Here is a 21,379-nt window from a genome sequence, read left to right on the forward strand (position 1 = left end):
TGCCTGTGCGTCTTTTCTTTAGCTACACTTTTTCCTTCCACCAAGCTTCCCATACATATGCTTGGATTCAGCGCTCTTTGAACAGCCATCTTCTTCATCAGTGATTGGTTGTGGTCCACCCTCCTTGTAAAGGGTATCTCCTGGACAACTGTAATGCCAATTGATTGTGTCAGCCACAACCTCACATTTCCTGATTGGAAACTCTTCCATGTTGGTTTCTGAGAAAGTGAACATTCTTTGACAGTTTTTGAAAGTAATGCTTTAAAAATCTATTTTATCATTAGAAATATTCTAGCTTATTGAGATAAGGCTTAGATGAATCATTACTGGTCATAAAACTACCTTAAAGAAGGGGAAATTTCTCAGAAATCACACAAGTCAAAGGTCAAGCACTGTGTGCTGGCTTATACATCAGTGCTAACAGATTACCGTTGTGCATTTCTGCTTTTGTACTTGGTGACAAAAGCATCTCCTTCCTGAGTGTGGACAGAGCAGTCAGAGTGCACTCAGAGGTCAACTCTATAACCATCCCCAAAACAGAGGGAAGAGCCAGGAGAGCCTGTGCTTTCGGGCTTAAAGGGACAAACCAGAGGCACGGTGCTCTGCTCTGGCTCTGTTATTGTGTTGATCGCTTGTTAGATACCCACAATCCATTTGGAGATAAATGCGCTGACAGGGGGAGAGTAGAGCCTGTAAAAGTCTCTTATGATATTCAGAGTGGGGGGCTCATGGGGCTTGTGTTGAACATGTTTCCTCATCATTGGCCTCTTATCTCTGTCTGCGCTCGTTCCAAGCAAATGGAGGTGGAATGAAATTAAGTTGAAAAATTGCCAGAAAAAAAAAAAAGATTTTCATGCGCAAACTGATAAAAAAAAAAAAAAGAAGTGAAATCACTGAGGTAGAAATGACTCAAGGCAGCAGAGCGAGGAAACAGGCTCCGATACAAGGAAGACGCTCATCAACAAAGACTTTCTGAATTTCTAGAAACCTCCGGTTTTGACGAAAACATGTCAGAGTCTTCTTAGCATAATTCAAATAAGTTTTGGAGGTAATTGGCTTGTCTGTGTTTATCATATTGCTCCAAAACAAAGCCCCTTTCGAAAATGAAAATAAAGCGTTTAATTCTGATAATGCACTGCGGAGCGTGGCGCCGCATTCATTTAGAGCGGGTTCTCGGTCTGAAGCAGGTGGGGGGCGGATTTTAAACGGGGGGTCGCTCCGGATGTTGGTGGAAGTGGGGAAGGATTATAATTCCTGCTGGTGTTCCCAGAGCAGGACGGGCCCAGAGAGAGAGAGAAAGAGAGAGAGAGAGAGCCAGGGCAGCTGCTCTGAGCTGAGCCCAGCCTGTCAGGCTCAGCTCCACCTTTTGGGCTTCCAGCAGGTAGCAGCAAACTCTGCTGGGGGGTGGGAGGCACCTGCTGAGGGTAGGGCCTCCACAGATGGTCCCTTCTCATTTCAGACACACCGCTACAGCTCAGATCTGTTCTTTCAAATACCCCCTCCTCCAAACTCCACCCTACACACACGCACACACACCACCACCACATTCTCAATCACAAACATTTTTTTGTAAAAAAAAAAAAAAAAAAAAAAAAAAAAGTTGGTGCGTCGCAGAATGGAGGGGTAGCTGTGGTTTTGTTTCTCATATTTGCTTCAGAAAATGTGTGAACAGGACATTTGGGGCTAAAATGAGGAGGAAGTGGTTTGTGCTTCTCTGTCAAAAAGGTGTGAGAGAAGTCATTGCGTCGAGGCTATTTTTCACAGCGTTTATTTTCTCATCTGGCTGTGAAACTTTGCCTCTTTTTTGCGGTAAATTGAGCCTCTTTTCCTGTTTCTGCATTCAGTATTTCTTCTTCTTTTTTTAATTAATGTTCCACTCTAATTTACCCCTAAGTGTTTTTTTTTTTTGTTTTTTTTCCCAGTGATTCGAGCATCTGAAGGGTTTACTAATTAGACGCACAGTACAAATGATCTTTCACAAGCTCTGTATCTTATCCGGAGTAATTACATGGTGTACATTATTCCTGGATAATTTCCAGAAAGAAGCTGCTTTGAGTCAAACTCATTTGTTCTCCCTCCTTGGGAAGTGAATAGAAGAAAAATAATAATAATAATAATAATGATTTCATGAAGTGCATCCAAGTCTGTTTCTCTCTCTCTATTTAAAAGTCAACTTATCATCTGATTTATTGAAGTATTATTTTACAGAGCCTGTAGATCATATGGAGATCATGCAGTTAGTGGCTCTTCTTGATGGAATATGCTCCCGCTTTGTCTCCCAGTTGATTTAATTGTCAATGACAAGGCAGGATTCGTCTGGCTAGTTAATTTTGGGCATTCTCTCGTCAAGTTGAGGGTTTGGGAGGGGGAGGCGAAGGGATGGGAGGGCTGGATGTGGACTCTGGTAAGCATTTGGTGACCTCAAACCAGAAGCATTATTGTCTGACTGCTGTTTTCCCTCTAAGCCCCACCGCCCCCCACAGCCCCTCCAACCTCAACCATTGTCAAACTGAACTGACACTGACACTGACACTTCCCCATCTCCTAGCTTTCAGCTGACAAGGCCCAAGACTGGCTTTTCCACTCCTATTCGGTCTGATATGTCTCTGGGTCATCTTTTAGCAGGAGGAAACTCTCCTTGTTTTTTTTGTTTTTTGTTTTTTGTTTTTTTTGTTCCCTCATCATAGGCTGGGCTCATCCCATTTTTCTTTTTTTCTTTTAAAAAGGAGTGGGTCCTGACCAGGGCATACACTTGGATGCCCATGACCTTGCCTGTCACTATCCCTGATTCCTCAACACCAGAAAATGGCTGCTGGTGCACTCCAGCTTCAGTGTCCTAGAGGTTAACCTAGGGGTGCCTCACCTCCCACATATATTTTTTAAGACAAATCTCCACTTCTTGTCAGCCAGAGGCTCGGCTTTCTGTATGTAGCCTGAGGACAAATTAATATTTCAGTCCCCCGGGATCGGGAGGGGGACCAGAATTCACCTTCCTGTCAGCGTTTCTACCTCAGGTCGTCCCCTGCTGTTTATTTATTGCAATTCCACTCCGCTGTCCGCTGAATACCTATTTGGCAGAGACGGTGATAGAGAGGTCACAATATTTGAACCAATCTGATTGGCTGTCAGCTCCAATCTGACCGACATGGCGCCCCTGTTCCTCGTGGGTATGCTTGGTGGCGTTGGCCGCCGTCCGTTGTCAGGCCAACGTGAAAGCCGGAGAAAGTGGGAATGGAGGAGGAGGAGGAGGTGGATATGGAGGAGGAGGGGCGGGTGGCCAATCTGAGACTGCCACTTTCCCTCAGCATTAGCATCTCACTTAATGACCAGTTAAGAGGCAGCCTGGCAAATGAGTTGTGACAAGTGCTGCAGAAAAAGGAGTCTTTTTCCCTCATATCTCCCGCCTCTCAATCACCGTTTAAAAGGCTTGACGGCCTGACATAATTTCGCAATAATTATCACTCGGAGTATTCTTCTCGGGCCAGGACAGAAGTCAGATTGGATCTTGTCACAGCGTAATAATGCTGACCAACAATAACTTTGTTGTCTCTTCTCTCCTCTGCCTCGTCTTTGGCTTGATTCCTCAGGGAGTGGGCAGCCAGGCTCCGCCAGCCAGTTTAATCTGGTTCAAGTGAAGCAGGAGCCTGTGGACGGTAACGCCGGCGCTCCACAAGATTCCCAACAGGAGCACAGCCTGGACCTGAGCAAGAAAGACCACAGGTATACAGACACTGCAAACAAATACACACACACATATATATATGTGTGTGTGTATATATATATATATATATATATATATATATATATATATATATATATATATATATATATATATATATATATATATATATATATATATATATATATATATATATATATATATATATATATGAAAGCAGTTTTAGTCGGTTACAATTTTTCCTCAAGAATCATTTGAAAAGAGAATCACAGACCTGAATGTATGGAGTTGGTACTATAAACTGTCTTCAGCATTACATTAGCAATTAGCATGTTTACCGCAGCTAACGTTATTTAAGTAGCAGTCTCGCTGTGTGTGTTCACGAAAGAATGTTGATTTTTATCTAACTTTTCAAAAGACTGCCAAGTCTACCCATAGAGGTTGAAAGCTCAAAGGATAAAACAGACTTTATGGACTCCATTTAGCCTTCCTGTTATCTGCTGCAAGTCTTGCTCTCTGAAAGCAAGACTTGAGAGAGCAAGTCTTGAAACCTAACCGATGTTTCAACATTTAGAAAATATAGTCTTTTGAAAAAACAAAAATAAAACTACCCAAGCTAATTATTATTTTTTGCTTATCTTTAAGTAGTATGTAGATTGACTTTTAGTCTTATTCTAATTAAACATATTGTATTATAATATTTACATATTATCGCTTTATCATGCTATAACATGTAAATATTATTACATGAAAACGGTATAAAGTTTTACATTGTCACAGCATTAACACAAAGATTTAAAACAAAAATAGTTAAGATGGTGTATTTAACACTGCTCAGAAATACATTGATTAAATACACTGATTATTACAGTCATACTATAAAGTCTAAAGTAGTAGATAAGTAAGCCCTACTTATATGCTATTCTGTTGTTGTTAATGATGCACCAGTCATCATTTTATGACTGATGTATTACCCTTGTTTTTATTTTTTATTTTTTTAATGTGACCGTAATGTGATATTTTCTATTTCTACAATTTGTATGTAAGACAGTAGTGACTTTAAGCAAACTTCTTTAAGTTCAAAACACTGATTTCAAGGAAGTGATTTTTAGTCACCTTTGTGAGAAGGTGACTAAAAATCACCGAAAAATCAGATGCATCTTTGTTTATCTCTACTTTAAATATTATTTCTCCCCCCCAATTCAAACCCTTCTATGTAAGTCAATTCATTTTCATCAAATTGATTGATCAGTGATAAATCAACTCCTGTTTATCAATAACCCTCCACCCTGCACCATGTTTCTCAGGCAGACAGCATTTTTCTTCTTCATTATACTTGCGCACCTCCTATGATAAATAGTAATATTTACTATTCTCATGCAAATCTTGACTAAACATTGTTCATTTTCCTTGTTTCAGTAATGAATCAAATGGACACCCTGTACCGGGGAATACATCTCTTTTATCCTCGCTTATGAATAAGGTAAGATCCATCCATCAAACGCCTTTCATCCCAAGACAAATTAGCGGGACACGGAGGGGCCTGTTTGTTTTTTAATGTTTCACCGCTAATAAGATGAGTTTGTATCATTTAAATTTTCCAGCCATTTTTCATACGTTGTAATTTTCGCTGCACCTCTCACAAATTAATATAATGAAGCAGTAGCTCGGTGCCATGCCAGATATATAGAGATGTTTGTTTTTTGATGAGCTGTTCTGAACTTGCCTTCCATTTTTTTTCTCCCCTCCCTTTATACTTTAACTTCCCCGCCTCACTCTGCATTTATTTATAGAGTTTATAAATTATTTGATTAAAAAGTCAAGGGAGTAAAAGAAAAAAAAAAACAAAAAACAAGAAGGCGCTGCCCTCATTTTTTAACAAGTCTAAATGTGAGCGTATGGAAATTTAAATGTTTGTGTGAAGATTAAAATGGACACGGTTTTTGCTATAAATCTTATCTGACTGATATAAATGCGCTGGGTGGTTTCCATCACATTGATGATGTAATGGCAGATTAGTCTCACTTTTTTTTTTCTTCCTCTTCTCTCAACAACTGATGAAGACCTCCTCCCTCTTACTGTATGCTTCCCTTCCTCAAACACTCGTCTTCTAAATCTTCTTCTCAGACAGCTTAACTTCAGGCTTACAGTCAGTAAACACAAACAGCGGAGTCGGAGTTGTCTAACAGCTCCGCTGTTGTTGTGTCAGACTTCTGGGGTTTTGATTCGAACCACCACATCACATGAAAAGGTTAACAGATGCCCCCGGGGAACACTTAGCAAATACGCCTGGCCCTAACTCAAGCAAGCAAGAAACAGGAAAAAAAAAAAAAAAAAAAGCCTGCCTGTTTGTAATCCTGGCTGCTCTCTTTGGCTTTGCCAAATTTCGGGTGTATTTGTCGGCTCGTTTTCACGCTCTCGCTAACATATGCGAGCGCTGCGCTCGCGGATGCTCTGCCAAAACGAGGCGGCTGGCAGCTCATTCGCCCTGTGTGTTTCTGTAGATGTCCCAGGTGAACCCTGCCCTCTTCAACGCCATGAACCTGAAAACCGAGCTGGAGGGAGGCCAGGTCCACGACACCTCTGAGGCAGCTCAGTACCTGCACAGAGTGCTGAAGAGGCCAGAAAACACCACTGAGGTCTGGAAGACATACCTCCGCAGGTAAAGCAAACAAAAAAAAAAACACTTTCTGCACTGTGAAAAAAAAAAGCATTCGCACCCTCAACGGAGTCAATACAAGTAGTTTTTAAAATTTCAGTTGTAACGAGGAAAGCAGCTATCCAAACACGACTGGCCCTACGAGAGAAGCAATTGCCTGATACACCTAAAAACTGGTTGTGCCACTCTTTATAGCATCAACTGAAATAAACTGGTTTTCTTAACTGGAAATGAGTCTTTTGCGGCACTGCAGAGGAGTTTGGGCCTCCCTTCTTCACAGAATCAATTCAGTCACAACTGGGGTTTACTGTAGCACTTAGCTCACATTATAGCATCTCATTTGGGTTTATGACTTTGACTATGTCACTCCAAACCCTTTATTTTAGTTTTGTTGACCCTTTCATAGCTTTGCGTCATTGTCCAGCTTTATAACCCGTTGTGTACCTGTGGATATGATGCTGTTTTTAGTTGTTTACTGGCAAATGTGGAGTGCCTTTCGTTATTTTAGTTGGTTTCCTTTTCGACCTCCTGGATAAGATTTTGATGACTACTCTGAGTAATTTTGGTCGGCTTGCTAATGCTGGGAAGGTTGACCTATGTTCAATGTTTTCTCGGTCTGGTTCGCTGGACTTTCAAATGACTAACTATAACTCTATATCTCTATAACTCTTTCCAGACTTTCTGAATTTGTTCTTATAGCTACTTAGATCCTGATATGACGTGTTGTTTTTTCGCTTTTTGTCGTCTACTTTATGCTGTCAGGAATGTGGTATTTAAGTGCTTTCTTGAATCTTAAGATGAGGCAGTGTTCAGTCATCATTGTTGTTGGGGAAGCTGAAATCAAATTTCATAAAAATGTGGTTAATCACACTTAATTCATAATCTAACAAGGGGGTGTGATTTGTTTTTGTACTTTTTCACTAAGCTGAGTTGGTTCGGATAGGTTTTCCCCTATGAGTAAAACCATCGTTTAAAAACACATTTTTGTTTGCTTATATCTTTGTCTTGTACTGAAATCGGTTTGATGAAATGTGACATAAAAGCAAAAACAGCTGAAATTCATAAGGCGGAATATGTATGTTAATATCCCAGAATGACATTTGAAAATGACAGTAAACTGTTTAGGGCACATATCACTGTACATGACGTAAAGATTTATATGCCAGGAAAACCCCCAAAGGCGTAAAGAATCCAATCTTGCAGGAATTTATTTTGGCTTACTGTATGACAAAACTGAAAGTCTTTACTGAAACTGTTATGAGAAGCTGAACGAGTTGTCGTCTTTGTTGGGAAAGCAGTACATTTACAGGTCTTTTTTTTTTGTTTTTTATCCTCCAATACAAAGGTTTGACACAGATGACTTCTGTGAGGCACAGTGCGACTTTCTCCATAAGGTGCACTTTCACTGCCTGGTAGAGGACTGTGGGGCCCTCTTCAGCACTGTGGACGGGGCCATAAAACATGCTAAGTGAGTGTCACGCCGCTTCTTGTTTGGAAAATATGGCGCTTTGCTTTGTTGATCAGTATAAAAAAACGGAAGCTGCCTCTCTTCCAGCTTCCACCTTCGAGCCACCTTGAAAGTAAAGCCGGAGTCTCCGTTCAGCGACGGCAAAGAACCCGGCGAAGCAGCTCCGCCGCAACCCGTCGCCCCCGTGTCTATAGCCAGCAATCCCTCCATGGACGTGGCAAACCTCACGTCTTCTGGTGGCTACAGCTCTCCTCCTCCATCCCTGCTGGCCTGGAAGCAGCTGACCGGCAGCATCCCTCAGATGCCGGCCTCAATGCCCAACCTCCCCGCAAACTCGCCTCTGGCCACCACCTCCCTGGAGAACGCCAAGCCACAAGTCAAACCTGGTTTTCTGCAATTTCAGGAAAAGTACGTAGCGTATTCTACAGTACCTTGCAAAAGCATTTGTACCACTTGGAACTTTGTAATGTGATATTGTTGTCAGCATGCCACAGTTACAAAACTACCTGGATTTGGGCATCCACGTAAATGAACGAGCAAGACGAGGAGATAAACTTTCTCCTTGTCTTGAAGTGTCCCTGTTATCTCTGGAGAATTTGATTTTAAGCCAGTAACCTACATAACCACACCTCTTTTTTTTCTGTAGTGATCCCTGTTTGGCTACTGACTGCAAATACTCAAACAAGTTCCACTTCCACTGCTTGTTTGGGAACTGCAAGTATGTGTGCAAGACCTCCGGAAAGGCGGAGTCCCACTGTCTGGACCACATCAACCCGAACAACAACCTGGTCAACGTCCGCGACCAGTTCTCCTACTACTCCCTGCAGTGTCTCTGTCCCAACCAGGTGAGTGCAGCTGGTTCTCAGGAGTGGGATCACTGGCTGTCATCTCCTGGAGGTTTCTAAGCATGAAGTATGCTATCTATTAGACCAGTATTTGAGCTTATTTGACTCAAGGCTTTCACAACCACTGCTCCCCGTCTTCCATCTCCGCTGAGAAAGACAGTCGACTCACCCCAGTAATGCCTGTTTATATGTCAATGATGTCATTTTGACTGCCGCATTCTCCCCTCAGAAAAGGCCAATTTAGCTGATATTACCCAATAAATCATTGTCACTTGCACAGTAAACAAGGCTGTCTGGAATAGGGCAAAAATCAGGGGAATGCTTGGCAAATCAAACCTAAATGGCATCCCCCCTGCCTGCTCTCATGAGCCAGTATTTCGAAAACCGTTTAAATGAATTCATTAATGTGTCGAAAATCACCCGTCTCACTGAAAGTCCCTCCCGCCGACCCCCTCCTCCTCCTTCTGCTCCCCATCCGCCTCCTTTTAGCCTCCCATCTTCTGAACTGAGCAGATCTTATTTGGCCCGGTCCTCTGGGATGTGGGCCTCAGAAACAGATGGTGGTGCAGACACGAATGGGGGAAGCTTTTGACAAGCTTAAAGCTAAAAAAAAATAAATAAATAAAAAAATAATAATTGTACCTCAAAATAACCAGAAAATAGAAGATGCTGCACAATAGGTGCGTTGAATCCAATCGGTCAAGTTTTTGGAAAACTATAGGAAAGTTTGAAATTTCATTTCAGTGTTTTTCTGATCTGGATAAGTCTAAATGTTTTATCAATATGTTTTGTCTTACCTTCTTGCTTGTTGTTCTTTGTTTCTTTCTCTCTTTTTTCAATCTGGTTTTTGCAGGGGTGCGGGTTTACAGTGAACTTTTATCTATTCTAAAACAAGCTAAAACGATTTCTATTTAACTTTTGGCCTGAAAAGTCTGGAAGTTTTACGTGGAAAAAGCTTAGCGGTAGATTTGATTTTTCTTCTTCTTCTGTCTCGGCTGCAGCACTGCGAGTTCAGGATGAGGGGCCACTATCACTGTCTGAGGCCAGGCTGCTTCTTCGTCACCAACATCACCACCAAGCTGCCGTGGCACATCAAGAAGCACGAGAAGGCAGAGCGCCGCGCCGCCAACGGCTTCAAGTACTTCACTAAGAGGGAGGAGTGTGGGAGGCTGGGTAAGAGCGAACATCCCTCTCATCCTCCATGTGTAAGAAAACTTTTGAGCGGCTTTTGATTCGAGGATTAAAAGGAGTTGCGCAGAGAGAGAGAGAGATGTACATTGATTTCTACTGGCTGTTGCAAGAGGATATTCTGTGTTTACAAAGGGAGAGAGCCCGGTGTTGGCAAACACAGCGTCGTGCTTTGTGAGAGCGGTTTAAAAGGGCACGAAACAAGGGCCCGCTTCGCAGATTTTGTCGCCGCGTTTTTGCATATTCACAATGCCGACCTCGAGTCCCAGAGGAAGTCTTGCCTGCGCAACTATATGAGCAATAATGTCAAAGAGGGCAATCACATCCAGGTTGTTTTCCTCTTTTCTTCTGCCGGCGTCAGAAATGAGCAATTAGGTTTGTGTTTGTTAATTATCTGGCTTGTCTGGTTGAGCCTGTTTGTGTTGCCTCTCAGCCGCCGCTGCCATCGCACAGAAAATGAATTAAAAGTGATCTGTTTTTCTTTTTTCTTCTTTTTTTTTTTTTCTTTTTGTCAGGCAGTTACACAAGCTTTTCACAAACAAAGCAAACAAAACCGGGCCCTAAACAGCTGTTTTTTGTCCCCAGTCTGATCTGCCAACTGCATTGTTCGGGCTGGCGGGGGGAGAAAAAAAAAAAGGCAGAAAGGATTACCATCGCCGGCGCTCTAGTCATAAAGAATTGATGGGTTGCCAGTATCCATGGCAGCAACATTAAACTGAACACCGCTGATGATGTTACCTGGTTTCTGTCTCACAAAAGGGCCTCTGTGTCACGGGGGTTACTGTTATTTGCTCAACTTTGCGTGTCTGAAACCGGCGCGTGTGCGCAGGAGCTATTTGATGACACAGGCATGTTTTTCTCTTAAACCTGGTGCCATGGTTACTGACATGCTAGCACCTGCCCAGCATGTTACTCTTTCAATTATTTCTGCCTGCTTTTATATAATGGTATTTGATTAACAGGCACAAAAACGGAACAATCATTTAATTTGAAATCATAAAGCAATTAGAGCTAGACTAGTTTTAAAACAAGAGGAAAGAGCAGAAGACTGTGAAGCAGACAACAGAAACAATTCAGAACAAAAGGAGAAACGACAACGGAGATACTTTGAGAAATGAATTTAATATGGTAATAATCGTATATTTACTTTGGTTTGGAGGGATGTGTGTGCATTATTGGCCCACAGAAAATGAGAATTTATTTATGTAAATTCCTAATTGAATAAAGCATGTCAGTGTAATAAAAGAGCTCCACAGGTTTAGTGCACAGAAGCCTTGACTTGCTCAGTGTGACACCAGTGATCTAATATTCCTCCTACATGTACACTCCGAAACACTTTGAAACCCAATCCCTCTTTTGTCGGAGCCATATCATGAAATTAAAAAAAGGGGGGGAAAAAAAAGAAGACTAAAAATATTTCTCTTTGCGTTTAATCTAATCAGAACGCCCTCACGTTGGTAATGTGGCCTTTAGCGCTCTACTTACTTTCAGATGCCTCGCTACGCGTCGAAGACAAATTAATCTGCAAAGAGAGAGTTTAAAGGGATAGTTCTAAATTTTTCAAGCTAGATATCATTTAATATCTGCTGGAGATAACTCTCTTGACATCTTCCTTTAGATTAAATACAGATTACTCAGTCTCAGAGGCTAAAGCTAATGGCTAGCTCAAAACGAACCAAAGCAGACTTCCTTTGGTTTTAGGATTTCTCCAGTCTCACAAACACCGTAGCATTTTACGCCACTGGTATTTTATGACCTTTGAACTGTCGTTGGAGGCTACTTAGGCAAAAGTTAAAGATTATTTGCATGGAAAATGGAGATAGGAAGTGATGCATCACCAATGGTCTCCTTGTGTAGAGCCTGTATTGACAACGGATCATGTAAAGCTTCCTTTCAGATTAACTCTCTTAAATGAATATAGAACAAAACAAAAAGCAAATTAAACACACTTTAGCAGTTGTTTCACATGTGGCATAATTAGTCAAAGACAAATTAAGAGTCTGTTTGCGTTTCTGTAAAAGGTAAGCTCTGAGTTTGAGTGTGAGTATTGATCTGGCTAGTTGGCTAAAGCTAATGGCTAATCTTGCTAGGGTCTAAACCCAACCTGACATGCCATTTACTGTCCTGAAGAAAACTACACTGACGTAAATCTTAGAGCAAATGCTATGTCATAAATCTTTAAACCGTCATCATGTTTGCATTGGGTGTTTATTTGAACAGAAGCAGATGATTATACAGGAAATAGTGGAAGGAGGAGGTGCGTCATAAATGATCATCCTGCATGGAACATGAGAACGGCACATGTAAAGCATTTTCCTTTAGAGTAATTGTCAGGGATGAAACTGAAGTACTGGTAAAGTTTTTTATATATATATATATATATATATATATATATATATATATATATATATATATATATATATATATATATATATATATATATATATTTCTTTTCATTTTTGGTTGAGATTGGACTTGCTTTAGTACCATCAAAGTCTGCTTTGTTCTTTGCCCGTCTCGGACTAGCCGTGAGCAACATCCTCCAGTGACGAGCAATCGTAACAGGCTTTGCAGCTCAGCTATTAACTGCTTACAACAATCAATTCAACAGAACCTTTTAACAGTAAAGCTGCTTTATTTTCTCCAGGTTGCAAATACAACCAGGTCAACAGCCATTTCCACTGCATCCGAGAAGGTTGCCAGTTCTCCTTCTTGCTCAAGCACCAGATGACCTCGCACGCGCGCAAACACATGAGAAGGATGCTGGGAAAGAACTTCGACAGAGTCCCCTCTCAGGTACGAAACACTACCAAGAGGAAGACGTTCAAACCCAGTCTTCATCAAGATTTTTCTGTTTGTGTGTGCGCATGACTTGCTTCGGGTTTCCTGTTCTATGAGTCAGATTCAGGGAAAGACGTGGTGTTCTGCGAGAAAACGAGATAAAATTCTCATTTCCAGTCATACCAGTCAATGACAAACCCTTAATGACTGTTTTTTACTGAAATTTCCACACATAGTGATGCACAGGGCTGTCACACCTTTCCATCAGAGCACAGGATGTACCTTAAGCTCATTTAAGCATGTAGATTTTCTTGTTCGGTGTGTTTATTTTTTTTTTTCTTTTTTGTTCTGCTGCTTTCAAAAGACAAGAACATATTCTTTCAACAAAAAAATAAAACGTCTTGAGAAATACTTGGTTGTTCGCCAGCTGCATTATGACTCATAAAGCCTGTCTCGCATGTTTCTGTACAGTTATGATAACTTTTTATGTTGTTTGTTTTTCTTCAGGTGATGTCGCTCGGCCACAGGGCGGACGAGATGCAACACGCTTCTGGTTTGATGTCCGGGCCCATGGCATCTCAGGCGGGCATCACCTCCGGCTTCTCCTCCGCCGTCATGGATGACACCGATGACTACCTGGAGTACATGGGAGGAGGAGGCGGAGGAGGAGGCAGCCCCTTGGGCCTCTCCTCCGAGTCCTCCAACCAGGACCGGAGCTGCACCAGCACACCTGTGGGCAACGACAGCTCTCCGGCAGGTGAGGGGACGGTGAATTCAAAGAAGCTAACTCGCACATTCGGCCTCACTCTCGTTAATCTCAGCCATTTGTTACTCATATGTGTCATGATTCAGTAGTTTTGGCTTACAATCAATAGACGCGAGTCATAATTACTTCTGAGGTTGATGACATCGCAGCGTTCTTTTGTCCTGATTCGTTGACGAGACGTTTGCCGTTTTGCTTTGTCATCGTCATAAAACATCCATTCTGTACATCAGCGGTTATCGATCTTAGTGTACTTTATCACATTTTCTCCTGGCCTGACATCATCCCGTCAGCTTTAGCACTTGTAAGTTTGCTGAACTATGTGAAGTGTATCTTTTTATCCTCCTCTTGTTTGTGCTAAATCTTAAGCCTGGCTGCGATTCTCACGCTCCTACACGCGTTGCCGTTACGAGCCACGACTCTCATCATTGTTGTTTTGGCTGGTGTTTGGGTTACTTGTCTTTGAATGGGCCTCATTTTGTATCATTCTCTTATCTTTTATCTTTCTCCTTTTTTACCTCCCAACCCTCTGTGTGTGTGTGTGTGTGTGTGTGTGCGTGTGTGTGTGTATGTGTGTGTGTGTGATGTGGCCCCTTGTTTTGGTGTACTTGTTTTTCCCCTCTCGCCTGTCCTTCACCCCCTTCTGGTCAACCTGTCTCTCCAGGACAAGGCTACCCCAACACCTCTTCTGCTCCCACCACCCCTGCTGACACTAGTGCCACCCAAAACGCGCCTCCTTCCTCCCCTCCTCCACCGCCTCCTCCTCCTCCTCCACCACCTCTTCCTCCCTCCGCTCCTCAGCCTGGCCTCCAGTCCCAGGCCCCGTCTCTCCCTCCCGCTCTTCTCCGACCTCCTCTGCCCTCGCTCCCATACCTCCTCTCTCCATCCTGTCTGTCATACTCTCTGCTCAGCGCCTCTCTGGGAGCCACTCGGAGTGTTGTCATGCCAACCAACACACCAGCTTTCAGCCCCATCATTGCCACTCCGTCTCCAGTTAAAAATGACGTCCCTATAGTACAGGATGCTGCAGGTACTTATCCAAACCAACACTGCAGCTGTCACTCTCATTTACTGAGCCCTGTGCAGAGTTTTAACTGTTTTTTTTGTTTGTTTGTTTGTTTGTTTTTTTATCAGAATCAGTCACAGGTTTATGTACACTCACCATCAGCATGCATGTTATTTTAATTTTGGGCCTCTAATGATGTGATTGAACTATTTTAGCTTCAACTTTTTTTGAAAACTCAAATTTGGTCCACAAGTTTGATTTTATTTTTATTTTTTGTGGAGTTTTTCTAATCCAAACAGTCATAATTATACATGCAGGTTAAAATGTGTAAATATACACCCACGATGTTTGGATAAATGTGCTTTGAGTTGCTGAAAACCTTCACATTTTGTAGCCATCCAACAAAATGGTCTATTTATTCCAAAATCAGCTTTAAAGTTTGTTTGGGGTCATCTTGATAACGGACCACCAAACCGTCTCTCCTGAGGTTAATCTGACGATTTCCAAAGAAATCCCTGGTTGTGAAATATTCATGATGCTGCCACCACCATGCTTGATAGTTGGTTCAGTTGCCTAAAAGCTCAGTTTTTGCCTCCCCAGATCAAAATACCTTTATTCAAATGGCGTTTGCTTGAAATGTCAGGTGTTTATTTTTAATCAGCCTGACCTCATTCCATCATGACACAAAACTTGCTTTACTATGGAGAAGGACGCTGTTTCCATTTCATACTAGGTTGAACATTGTGGGTTCGTTGAGCATCCTAACCAGTTCGATTGAGATGGTTGAAACTTGGATAGAATTGGATGTTCTAACAGAAATAAAATCTGAAATCTACATTAAAACTGGTTTTGGGAAGATAAAATCATGCTTCTGGGAGAGACCACCGACCTGAAATCGCTATGAAATTGCATATGGTCTTGTGACGCCTGATTGGTAAAAACCAACCAATTTACTCAACCAGTTTTGCTAAGCAGAGCAGTGTGTGTGGCATCATCACTTCCTGGATAAAATACATTTTGTTACAAAAACATAAAGGCACAGAATTATTAATACATTCTTGCCCATGGTTAGTGTATCGAAACTTCTCACCAGCGCTGTATTATGCAGCAACAGGATAAACATGCATGCTTGCTCTAATGACACATCGGTGTGTGCTTTTACTTTTGCACCGAGAGACAGAGCAGTAAATTTGGCACCTGTTCCACGAAGCCTGGGCCTTGTTTAGTTTCCATTAACAAGGCTGCATCAGCAGCTTCTTATTTTAATCACGCCTCAAGTTTTATCGAGGCCCACTGTTTCCTGTCGTGCAGAACAGGGATCGCATCATTAGCAGTGACCCCAGGGTGCCGCAAAAGGTGGGTGCCCCTCATAAAACAACACATAGATAAGAGGGTTGGTTAGGACTCGCCGCTCCCTCTTTTGTTTGGGGGCTGGAGACACTCTGTAAAAGTGTCATGTTCCACAGTCAATCTATCATCCTTTCCCCACTCCTTTAATCATTCTGGGAATTAGGAAAGGGAAAAGAAAAAAAATATATATGGCTTTGTGCGCTTACTCAGCTGCGAGCCACTTCTGGCTGGGGAGAGTTCAACATCAGAGTTTTAACCCAGACAGTAATTTGCTTGTAGTTTGTGGGTTTTATTTTGTGAGCCAAACTGATTACTCTTTAATGCGCTCGCTTCTTTCTCTCCAGGCAACACCATCTCCATTCCCACGGCCACCGGTGCCAAGAAGCGCTTCTGGATCATCGAGGACATGTCTCCGTTCGGCAAACGCCGCAAGACCCCGTCGTCTCGGAAGATGCTGGACGAGGGGATGATGCTGGAGGGCTTCCGGCGCTACGACCTGTACGAGAACTGCAAGGACTCGAGCTGCCAGTTTTCCCTGAAGGTGACCCACTACCATTGCACGCGCGAGAACTGCGGCTACAAGTTCTGCGGCCGCACCCACATGTACAAGCACGCGCAGCACCACGACCGCGTGGACAACCTGGTGCTGGACGACTTCAAGCGCTTCAAGTCCTCGCTCAGCTGCAACTTCCCCGACTGCCAGTTCTCGAGCAACAGCACCCACTTCCACTGCCTGCGCTGCGGCTTCCGCTGCACCGACAGCACCAAGGTGACGGCCCACCGCAAGCACCACGGCAAGCAAGACGTGATCAGCGCCGCCGGCTTCTGCCAGTTCAGCTCCAGCGCCGACTGTGAAGTTCCCGACTGCAAATATAAGCTCAAGTGCTCGCACTTCCACTGCACCTTCCCCGAGTGCAAGCACACGGTGGTGGGGATGTCCCAGATGGATTCCCACAAGAGGAAGCACGAGAAGCAGGAGCGGGGCGAGCTGCCGTCCGTGTCGCCCAAGCAGGAGGGGTTGCACCACCTTGTCGGGAGCATGGCGCCGGTCGCTCCCGCCTCCCTCGGCGTGTCCACGTCCTTGCCCGGCGGCCTCCACGGCTTGTCCCACAACATCAACAGCAGCGTCCCCTCCATGATCTACCAGCCAGGGGGCCTCGCCTCCGACTACAACCACTCTTACCCCCCGTCCTCCATCAGCCTCGACAGCTCCCTCAACCTGAGCACCAGCACCAGCAGCTCCCTTTTCTTCCTGAAGAACGCCGCCGGTCTGGGCCTCAGCGACTCGCTGGATCTCAGCAAGAAGTTGCACCTCGACGCGGCGCGGCCAGCGCACAACGCCAAGTCCCAGCTGGACGACACGGGGACATCCGGAGAAGCCGAGGACGACCTGTCTCCAGACGAGGAGGCGCACGCCGAGGAGGAGGACGAGGATGAGGAGGAGGAGGAGGACGAGGAAGAAGAAGAGGATGAGCTCAACACTGACTCGAATGACGACTCAGCGCAGGAGCCTGACGGCGACAAGGACAACGGCGAGGGCTTCGGTGCTTCCGTGAACCACACTGATACTTCCCAGTTGGAAAAGCAAGATGCTGACCCATAAAACAATCAAACCCAGAGGGGACTGTAGGAACTGCAGAAACATTCTGTGTACCACCAATGAACAGGAAGTGGCCTCATTCATCACGCTCAAAAACAACAACAGCAACAGTAGCGGCGCCGGTGTGACGGAAAACGACGGGCCCACCGAAACGATTCATCGAGATGTTTACAAAACGACCAACATTATGGATTCAATTATGCATTAAAGAAAAACAAAAAACAAAAAAAACAAGACATAGACACACAGATTTTGGGCAGCCGTGTAAAGCATTTTACTACACATCAGTCTTTTTTGTGTGCGTGCATGTTTGACTTTAATTTATTTTTATTTCTTTCACATTTTTTGTGTGTGAAAAAAAAAACACTTTAGAAAAACAAAAACAAATCTCTCTATATAACTATATATGTAGGTGTGTGCGTGCGTGTGGGTGCGTGTGCGTGTACGAATGATGATTATTGAGAAAAAGGAAAATTTCTGGCGACATGAACTGCAAAGAAAAAGGGATGTGAATCACTAAGAGGAGCAGGATGTGTTTCATAATTTGATCTTTAGTTCTGTATTATTATTATCATTATTGTTATTATTAATTATTGTTGCTAGACACTGAGAGAAAGGAGCTACTTGTTCCCTTCTCTTTGGTATACTTTGTTCTCACATGAGATTGACCGACAAGTCGGGTCTATCTCAACCTCAACAGTTCTCTCTCCCTGAAATCTGCTAAAAAAAAAAAAAGCCCAGTGCAAAGCGTACTTTGTAACCCGGCCCACCGCCCCCAGTGGAGGAATCAAGTTTGTGCGTGAATAGTGCACTTTTATATTAGCTGACCACGAAGAAAACGGTGATGACAGATAACTCCTGAGTATATTTAACAATGTTTTTGTTAACATTTGCATCTTTTGCATCAAAAAATTTGTTGTTTTTTTTTTCTTTCTTTTTTTTGAGATCATATTGACGTTCGAGCGAGCGAGGCAGGGGGGTCGTGATGCTCAGTTTTGGGGGGGGAGGAAGGGGTCGGATGCAGCCACAGAGGAAGCATCAGGGAAGTGTGTTATATGTTGAAAATGTACAGACCGCAAAAAATGTCCAGATGGCATTTTTTTTAAGGTTTTTTTTTTTTGTTTTTGTTTAGTTTTTGTTTTCCATTCACTATGGCTGTGGTTGAGCTCCTGTTGTAATGCTTTTTATTTAATATTTATGTGTTCTTCCAAATGAGAAAAAATTTTTAGGGTGTTATTGCACTTTTTAGGTTCATTTTTACCGTCTGAAACAGGAAAAAAAAAAGAAATTAAGAATGATATATATCATTTAACAGGGAATTTGCTTTAAAGATGTTTTAGTTCACTTTTTTTTGCTTTTATGCACAAATAGATGTTAGTGTGACAACAAACTGTTGTTCTGTGGTTTATTTAAGAACTTGTTTTTATTTTTTGCTTCTTCTGTGATTGGACGGCTTGAAATTATATTAAAAAAACAAATAGGAACTGTGTCGCGCCAAAAAATAAAGAAAAGAAAAAGGCGCCTTCTGATATGAAACACTAAGATGAACTGTGATTTTTAAAGAATTCGTAAAATGCTTCGCTTATCGTAGCGCTAAATTATAAATCTGTCAGAACCTTGCTTTGGGTTTTTTTTCATTGAGCAAACATGTACGACTGAGGAGTGGACACACTGAATTATCTCCTGAGCTTGGCATTGGAAATAAATGATCATGATATAGGGAATAATAATAATGTGTGTAAGTGATATTCCTCCGGATATTGTTTTGAGAAGAAAAAAAGAAAAAGGGAAAAAAAAAAAGGTTGTACAGTATTTTCCTCTGTAAAAAAATACCTATATATGAACAAAATGCTCTTTGATGAACGGGTTCCTTTAAAGAAGAAAATCCCTAAAAAGGAGAAATGACTAATAAAAAAAAAGGTTAAAGATTCAAATAGCCTCATTATAGTTTGCTTGTGTGAGTCAGCTTTTTATGTTTTCATTCGTCTTTCTGTTTTCCAAACTCTGCCAGAAGCTCAAAACTCAAATACACTGATCTGAATTCATTCCCTGGGTGTTTCCTGTTTATTTTATTTACTTCTGCTCTTATTAGTTTGAAATCCTCAGTTCGTCTCCACCTTGGCCGTCTTCGCTCACAGACTGAACTGTCTCCTGGGACGTTGTTGCAAAGCGGGAGCCGGCATTTGTTTTGTTTGCTCATCAGTTACCAACGTAACTTGGATCTTGTGTGTGTGTGTGTGCATGTGCGTGGCTGTAGGTGTGTGTGTGTGTGCGTGCGGAGGAGTAAAATGTTGAGAAAAAAAATAAAGAAACTGTGATTATTATGACAGCGAACATGTAGTGCTTGACAGCGATCCAGCCTGAGGGGAAAAGTGGTTCTGTGCTCCACTTTAGACCAACACCCTGAGCACCAGTTGCAAATATTTTCTGTTTTGTTGAAACTGGAGGATTTTCTCACTTCATTTAAAGACATCAATTGAGAACTGAAGAAAAAACAGCAAGAATAGGGAAAACAATATATATCAGGGCTTCTCTACTTCAGAACCTTTTGCTTCCCAAAAGTATTTACACCCCTTGAAATTTTTTTTTTGTTTTTCATTGTATCACCATAACCTGTTTAAATTAGAAAGTATACGGCACAAATGCAAACTTACTTATCTCGACTGGCTGCACAAAGAAAGGATTAATTAGAGAAGCAACAGACAAGTCCATGGTAACTCTGGATGAGCTGCAGAGATTGACAACTCAGGTTGGGGAGTCTATAGTTACCTTTCAGTCATGTGTCTTTTGCAGTCTGGCTTTCATTGAAGACTACTAAAAAGAAAGGAAAGGTATGGGTAGAAAGAAAGTCATAAGAAAAAGGTCCTTTGGTCAAATGGGACCAAGCTGGAACTTACATACTCAAAACGTGGAGAACGCTCCATCCTCACAGCGAAACATGGCAGTGGTGGTTAGAGTGTCACGGTGTACTGTTAGAATGGACTAGTCAAAGTCCTGAGATAGATTCCAGTTTGGACTCGGTAGCATTCATCTTGTTGAGTAAATGTGTTAATCTGTCACATAAGAGCCACATAAAATACATTTGTTTCTGGTTGTTACGTGACACAATAGGAAACCGTTTACAGGGCATAAATACTTTAAAGACACCGGCTCTCTGCAGCGCAGTGTTATCAGGGTGCATTTTGTTTTATTATTTTTTTATTTGGTTGATTTTTTTTTCTTCTCCTTTTGGCCCTGAGGCGTGTGCTGAGTTCCCCTCCCACTCCCTCATGTCATCCAGAGGCCAGTGTGCTGGCTGTCTCTGTTGCCTCGTCTACAGCTGTTCCTGTCCTTCCTTCTTCTCTTCCTTCTGATGTTTTTTATTTAAAAAAAAAAAAGGGAAATAGCTGCAAAAAAAAAAAGAAAAAGGGGGGAAAAATAGGTGGGTAAAGGCATCGCCATCTGTCAGCCAGCTGGCATCCTGTATATAAATAAAAAGGAATAAACATTAAAATCAAAACCAGACAGAAATGACCTCCAAAACCTGCATAGGCTGCTGCTGAAATGATCATTTTACTGCTTTAATTAACAGATTAAAAGGATGGCGTAAAAAAGGCGATGAAGAAATAAACAGGCCTGTTTCGAGTGCTGCAGAGCGTTCACAAGACAGCCGCAGTTTCATTTCATATTTTGTAAAACTTATTGCACTTTTAGACTCAAGGCCATCTGGGGTTAGCATTCAGTTTGGCTAGATTTATTGAAGCTTTTATATATGTATATAAATATTTAAAAAAATCTACAATGAAGTTTGTTGTTTTTTTTTTCTTCTTAAATACAGGTTGATTTTTTCTCTTCTGCTCTACTTTCACTTTCCCTCTACTTGCTTATTTCCACTTGAGTTCTGTGCTGTTAATCTCCATTGTGCTTTACTTTTGTTTTTATTTCATTTCTGCATGTCCGATTTGAAGATACGCTTTTACTCCCTGAAATAAAAACAAGCTGAATACCTTTAGGCGTGTTTTCAAGCGTTGGTGTTTTAAATGGGAAACTTCTGCTTTATA

The 21,379-nt window shown here is 42.4% G+C and overlaps 1 protein-coding gene across 3 annotated transcripts in view; it reads left to right on the plus strand.

Moving 5' to 3' along the window:
• Positions 1–20,746, plus strand: part of casz1 (castor zinc finger 1) — a 97,848-nt gene extending 77,102 nt beyond the window's left edge. For 2 of the 3 annotated variants that reach the window (XM_088007072.1, XM_088007073.1), the window contains exons 9-18: positions 3,588–3,720; positions 5,099–5,162; positions 6,184–6,341; positions 7,684–7,806; positions 7,894–8,214; positions 8,453–8,651; positions 9,653–9,824; positions 12,487–12,635; positions 13,128–13,377; positions 16,084–20,746. In XM_088007072.1, coding sequence (XP_087863198.1) covers positions 3,588–3,720; positions 5,099–5,162; positions 6,184–6,341; positions 7,684–7,806; positions 7,894–8,214; positions 8,453–8,651; positions 9,653–9,824; positions 12,487–12,635; positions 13,128–13,377; positions 16,084–17,342 — 2,828 coding nt within the window. In that variant the 3' untranslated portion in view covers positions 17,343–20,746. Of the gene's footprint in view, positions 1–3,587; positions 3,721–5,098; positions 5,163–6,183; positions 6,342–7,683; positions 7,807–7,893; positions 8,215–8,452; positions 8,652–9,652; positions 9,825–12,486; positions 12,636–13,127; positions 13,378–14,047; positions 14,414–16,083 lie in introns of all 3 variants that reach the window. The other variant, XM_088007071.1, reaches the window with a different exon arrangement.
• Positions 20,747–21,379: the final 633 nt, after the last annotated feature.

This window comes from Poecilia mexicana, unplaced genomic scaffold (genome assembly GCF_051168715.1).
Source record: "Poecilia mexicana isolate PSO_F unplaced genomic scaffold, ASM5116871v1 scaffold_7, whole genome shotgun sequence".
NCBI classification, from domain to species: Eukaryota; Metazoa; Chordata; class Actinopteri; order Cyprinodontiformes; family Poeciliidae; genus Poecilia; species Poecilia mexicana.